Genomic DNA, 6,673 nt, shown 5'->3' on the forward strand with positions numbered 1-6,673 from the left:
ACCTAAGGGTTTTTAAAGGCCCCAAAAAAAAAAAAAAAAAAAAAGGAAAAAAACCCTGCACCCAAACCCACAAACAAAAAACCCTCACTCTTTAAAAGAGAAACCAAAACTGGTTTATGCCATTCGCTCCATTTTAGGTAAGTTCAGTCCTCAAGAAGGGTATTGACTGGAAGCAATAGTACATGAAGCACTTTTTAATCCATATTTCATTTGCACAGTTCCCCAAATGCATCCTTCCAGATGCGACATTAGCAATGCCATTTGCAGTTCCACACCAGCTTAATCTTTGACCCACAGTTCAAATGGGCCTATTGATTCTCTTATATGGTGCACTTTGCAAAGGAAAAAGGAACAGGATCCCCAGTGTTTTTCACAAAAATCTGCTAAATATAATTTGAAGACAAATACTGGTCTGTGAACGTAAGGATGAGTGAATTTCAATTTCCCATGACTGTCTCTTACTGCGGATTGACTAGAGTGCAAAGTTGTGTAAGTTTTTATTGGGTCTTTTTTCACGTTTGATACAGTTACAGGGTTTTTTTCCATGTGAACTTTCCAGCATCAAATAAGGTTGCAGCCTTTCTTTCAACTGCAATATCCATACAGTTTGATTTCACTTTTTAGACATCTGTCTTCACACTAGCCATAACTGAAATCTGTTGGAATTGGCCGTGGAGCTCAAAATACATTGGCGGTGCACATTTAAATACAAGAGTGTGGCTGCATGAACGTGGTGTCTGCAAGAAATCTGACTGGAATTTGGAATATTTGTGTCACATTCATCTTTACAACCAAAAAAAGTCATGCAAGACAAGCACATTAAAGTTTCTTTTTGATTGTACTGTCAACACCAGCTTTAACACAACATCAACACATTTTAGCCATTTTGCATTTAAGCGAGTTTCATGAAAATTTACTGACTGCATATTATGCTCGCTAATCTCAAGCAAAACCAGTTTGGAGAGGGTCTGTGCTTATCCAGAGTTTCATTCCAATCATTTCTCATTTCTGTACCTATCCTTTGCTCCCAATTAATATGATAACTTCTACTCAATAGATCCATGGTCCTTGAATAACATCTTCCAGTTGCTAAGAAATGCAAAATTTTTAACTGATTAAATAAAAATTGGACAGCTTTGAAGTACCTACAGGTTTCAAAACACTATTACAGACGATAAAACATAAATAAATGGGCATCTTCTAGCTATCACATTCTAACGACTTTCATTCTAACTGATGACAAATACATTCAAGTTAAGCATCTGTGCTCACTGCAGCATAAATTACTGTTAGAGGTTTTTGAAGCAATACTTTGTATTAAAAGGTGTCTTGGGAAAGAAAATCCCCTGGGAAACATGCAAAAGTCACTGAATGTATATTCTAAACACATCATGACATCTGAAATCTCTCTCTTCTGTCAAGCATTGAGGTTGGTGCACAGAGAAACAAAAAAGAATGAGATATACTAAAACATTTCCAGCATTCTTTAAAACTTGCTCCCTATCTTTTTCCACACTTATAATCTATGAATTATAAACCCCAGTATTTTTACGGTGTTGCACATATGTGAATATACAAATTTTTTTAAAAGCAAAAAACCAATAACATGATTACATTAGTTTCAGAGAAAGGGATAACAAATGAAAAGTGCCCGAGTTGTAGCCTAAGAGCTTGTATTTCTAAACACAACTGAGACAGCCAAGCTACTTGTACCTTAGTTTATCAATACTCAGTCATTAAATCTTAAAAACAGACTTTAAAAACAGGTGGTCAAACTTACTAAGTATTCTTAGTCCTGTGAGTCCTCTGTCCTACGAGTTAACGATTCTCGCTCCCTCATTTATTTGATAAAACATCACACTGCCATCACAGCAATTTCTTGCCAGCCTATGAGCATCAAAACATCACAAGTTGGTCATGCTGTAGTTTTGGGCCCCAAAGAAGGCAGAGGTATCAAAAAATATTACTATTATTTGTCTCCCAGGCACACCAAAACCTAAGTGCCTGAAACTGAGCTACCTTCTGCAGACAGTGAGATACGCTCTGCGGACACCTTCCTTCTCTCTCTAACATCCAGAACATGGCCACGTAACTTCAGTAGAAAACCTTACAGCACACGGGAGTTACAGGCAAGGCAGTCTGCTGAACTTACTGAAATGCAGAAAACTACCATGTCCCTTAATTCTAACATGCAGCTTAACGCATATGATCTTGAATACCCTAATCACTCATACACCTTCTGAATTAAACTTAAGACAGGCCAAACAGCTGAAATCCAGAAAGAAAAATGATAACCCCACTGCTGCACTGCTTGGTATTATGACTTTATTAAGGTCTCATACACTTAAACCATATATATACTTGAAGAAAACGTGATGAACAAATGTGTTTATTGGTAACATGCATCTGTTCAACTGGCCAAAGGAAGAATTGATGTTCTTATAAATCCGTATGTACAGCAGAGACCAAGTCAAGGAGGAAAAAAAAGTCTTATTTGATCTGAAAAGCACAAGGGAACACAAAAACATTTTTTCCAGTGAAAACCCTAAAGGGGAATACACCATGTACTGCACTCCGCACTCTCTGTTCTCTTCAGCAGACTCACGACTGGAATGTACGTGATAACCCTACAGGGAGAACTTCATTTGCTCAATCATATGAATAAAAGAGATAGACACAAAAAAAGTACAACAGTGTTATGTATGCAGATACAACAAAATGGAGCCAAAATCTGAGCCTTCTCGCCTTCACCACATTTAGCTTATTGAAACAATATCTAGTGGAATTTTAACAAATAACTTTAATTCTAACTTACCTATTGGACTTTCTGTGAACACTGTTAAGGTCTGTCCTCCCACGCTTTGCAAAAGAAATGGATGTTCCCTTGGTGCACTGACTGAAGCAGGTTTTCCTCCAATATCACTGATGCTTGCAAGCTCTTCATTCAAAGTAAATGACACCTAACAGTCACAATTACCACAGGGTTACTAAACAGACTCAATTACACAGCTTTATGAGTTACGGGGAGACAAAAAGAGAGAAAACATAAGTACTGTAGCACATTTCCATTTCCAAAACATGACGTGTGGTAAGAATCTTAGTCTATTGATCTCCTGTTGAAATACAGAATTCAGAGCTTTCATGTACTTAATTTACTCATCTTTTAAAAAATTGCAAATTACTTCCTCCTGAAGTCAGAGAAAAATTGATTTTACTTATTAAAATGTAGGATATAATAGGCTTTCAGACATCATTGAGAATGAGTGCTTTGAAACATTTCACGTGACCAGCTGAGTTCCAGGAAAAGTGCTAGTGTACCACGACAAGTGTTATTAGTCAGGCAACTCCTGAACTGCATGCAGCCCAGGTGAGGTTCAAAGACATCCTTTGCTATGTTTACATTATATGCCCAATTCAGGAACCAAGGAGGTACTGGGCATACTGGGTAACCAGAATCCCTAACTACAGGACGCAGCAACTTGAAGAGGGATATTTCAGACCAGCAGTATGTGCTTTGCCCGTGCATCCTGCTTCACCTCACTGTGCCATGCAGCAACAGCGTATCCAGCAAGTCATCCTTTCTCACGGGGTTCCTCACCACTTGGCTCTGCACAGACTTCAAAATGAGCTCTGTGGCTTTTCATCAATATCAAGATTTTGGTGTGGGGCTCACAAAATTAGGGAGGCTGGCTTGTGTTCCTGCATAGAGGAGTCCAAGCAAACATCCAAGCCTCCAGCAGAACTCTCCTGACTTAGTCTAAAAGGAGTTTGGCCAGGTTATCAAGTGGCAAATGCAGCTTGCTTCCCTGACATTTTTTTTTTTGACCAGTTTCTTCCAACTCAGTGACAGACCTACACGGTATTTGAAGTAATTTTAACTAATGCAACTTCTTTTATCACCCGTAAACAATACAGGAAGTTACTATAATTCACTGAGGCTGCTAATAAAAGCAGTTACCTTTGCATGCATAAAAATCTTCCAGTTGCTTTACATTTAGGAGGATCAAATTCCAGTTATAATTCTAAGTCTACGAGGGTTATTCTGAAATTACAACCCTTCACCTCCAACTTCTTTTGCTTTATCACCATCCTTCTTAGTTCTCAGACAGCCTTTTGCACTAACTCAAAATATTTAGAGAGAAGGTTGCTACTAGGATTGCTGCCAACAGATGGGTAAACAAACTTAGGGAACAAGGAGACCTGAGGAAAGTCTCACAGTAAATCTATGGGCAGAGCTACCAACAGAATTCTCTCTTCCTGATTCTGTGGTACAATAATTCATTACAGATGTAACAAAAAAAAAAGTGACATTATAAACCAGCATGTTCTAAACAATTTTTAGAATTCACAATATAACACACTCACAGCCTTTGTATTTAGTAATTACTTACTTCTGTTCTTCCTTGATTTCTGCAAAAGAAAATATTTAATGTTTTAGTTTCCATAATCTAATTCCACAAGTTTAGCTTCCCTGATAAAAAAAGCAAATTAAAATTCTAGTTTTGTTACTCTTCTTCACTCCTGAGCTGCTCAATTTTTTTTTGTTATGCTGATGCCCAAGAATAAATGTTGAAAGTCAGCAGGTGAGAACAGAAGCAGCAAAATTGCACATGTAAGTTTAAAGAACAATGTCCAGTTAGATGTGCATATTTCTTGGGATTAAGAAATCAAACATCATGTAATGGGATACAGCCACTTCCCAGTATAATTTTAAATAATTTATATTCATAATCACTATATAAGCAAGTACCATTCAGCTATCAGAGAAATATGCACAATGCTTGCAAGAAACAGGGTTATGTACTAGAAGAGATGCAACATAATTTATTTCAGTACAGATAACCTAAGAATTGCAACCAATAAAAGTACAGTAAAGGCTTACTTGGCAATCCTTAGTTTTCCCACTTCACCTCTTCCTAAAGCTTTATTCCACTGCTGTGACAAGTATTTGGGGACCTAAGAAAAGAAAACAGATTTCAAGAAAACGAGGTTTTAAATTCTACAGAATTCTATATGTGTATAGAATCATAGAACGGTTTGAGTTGGAAAGGATGTTCGAAGGTCATCTCGTCCAGCCTTCCATGAACTAGATCAGGTTGCCGAGAGCCCCATCCAACCTGACCCTGAACACTTGCAATGATGAGACAGCCAAAACTTCTCTGGGCAATCTGTGCCAGTGTCTCACCATCCTCATCATAAAAATTTTATTCCTTGTAAGTAGTCTAAATCTCTCCTCTTTTAGTTTAAAGCCATTACCTCTTGATCTGTCACAACAGACCTTGCTGAAAAGACAAGGTGAAACTTAAAAGATAAGGTGAAAAGACAGGTGAAACTTAAATATTCATTAGAAATTATCATCTCTCTGGGAAAATATCCCAACCAACCAATCACAATGACAAGAACTTAGGTAATCACAACTCAGAGACCTTAAGGTGCTGTGAAGGGAAGGCTGAGAGTTTGGGAATCCCAGACACATTGAGCAGCAAGCCACAGATCTACTCCCACCAGATGTCCACTCCTCCAGCAGCAGCACCACCCTAGGCAGATCTGCCTCCCATCACTCACTCCCAGCCCTCCACTCTTCTGGAAAAAGTCTTTGTGCAGCTGGTCAGCATATAGAAAGAGGAGACTGATGTAGCCGGGACATATGGGGGACTTTTATGTTTTAGCTGTGCTGATTTTGTATTGAGCAAGTGGAACAACCAAACGAGCTCCCCAACCTGTTTCCCCAAACAGCTGCACAAAGCAAAGGTCAGCGCAGGGACAGTAACAAGTAGCTCTGCTTAACCTGATACACCCAAGCCATAAAAGCTGCTCTAGTGATGCTGACTCACCTACACACAAATTCCTTCAGTCACTGAGGTTTTGGTATGTGCAACTTTAGGTGACCTGGCCTCATGACAGACAGTAAAGTTGCCCACATAACTAACCAACAAGCTGGAAGCAATTTGACCTGCTTTTTCTCTTTTCCCATCAACGTAGAGATAGCTAAAATCACAGCCTGCCTCTCGACTCTCTGGCCAAAAAGTACCACCTAACTACTGGCAGGTAAACTAGACCGCAACAGCTGGCACTTCCACAGCCAGCCTCAACGCCCTGCTGCCGCCACCGTGCCACACACCTCAGACTCCCAGATGTGTCCCAGATGTGATGACGCATGCATGCCTGTGTGCAGCAGCAGCACTACTTTTTTTCTGGAGATACTAAAGCCAGGAGAACATGTCCAGTGCCAAGCAGTGTTACCTCAGCCCTCCTCAAATACCAGGCAAGCTGAAAGATGACAAACAACATTTATGCTGTGAAATCAAAAGGTTAAGCGTCCGTTTTGATATACGGTGCTATCACTGATGAATACCTATAAATCTGAACACTTGTATGAGTGCACAGTTCCCAAGGACTTCAAAAGGTGGCCTGGTGCACTGCCACTGCCCTGCCCCAGAGAGATGCTCCCAGCTCAGCATCAGTGGCGAAGCACTTCAAGCTTAGTGTAGCCACAGAGGTAGGAGGCACTTCTCTACCTTCCCTGCTCCACCACATAGATCAGTTCAGTTCTAACCATGTTCGCCTTTCCTGGCGGGAAGCCAGCTCAATCCATTACAAGTACAGAGCACAATGACTGCAGACAGTTTTTTTCCCCCACCATTCAGCAACTATGACTGTCTTCTCTATGATG

The 6,673-nt window shown here is 39.7% G+C and overlaps 1 protein-coding gene across 1 annotated transcript in view; it reads right to left on the reverse strand.

Moving 5' to 3' along the window:
• GTF2F2 (general transcription factor IIF, polypeptide 2, 30kDa) overlaps nucleotides 1–4,956 on the reverse strand; it is a gene marked incomplete at its 5' end in the record, with an annotated part of 84,108 nt that extends 79,152 nt beyond the window's left edge. The window contains 3 exons of the mRNA XM_010140920.1: nucleotides 2,816–2,960; nucleotides 4,392–4,410; nucleotides 4,883–4,956. Of these exons, the coding sequence (XP_010139222.1) occupies nucleotides 2,816–2,960; nucleotides 4,392–4,410; nucleotides 4,883–4,956 (238 nt within the window). The remainder of the gene's footprint in view (nucleotides 1–2,815; nucleotides 2,961–4,391; nucleotides 4,411–4,882) is intronic.
• Between the last annotated feature and the right edge of the window lie 1,717 nt (nucleotides 4,957–6,673).

The sequence above is a fragment of the Buceros rhinoceros genome, unplaced genomic scaffold, assembly GCF_000710305.1.
Source record: "Buceros rhinoceros silvestris isolate BGI_N320 unplaced genomic scaffold, ASM71030v1 scaffold8080, whole genome shotgun sequence".
NCBI classification, from domain to species: domain Eukaryota; kingdom Metazoa; phylum Chordata; class Aves; order Bucerotiformes; family Bucerotidae; genus Buceros; species Buceros rhinoceros.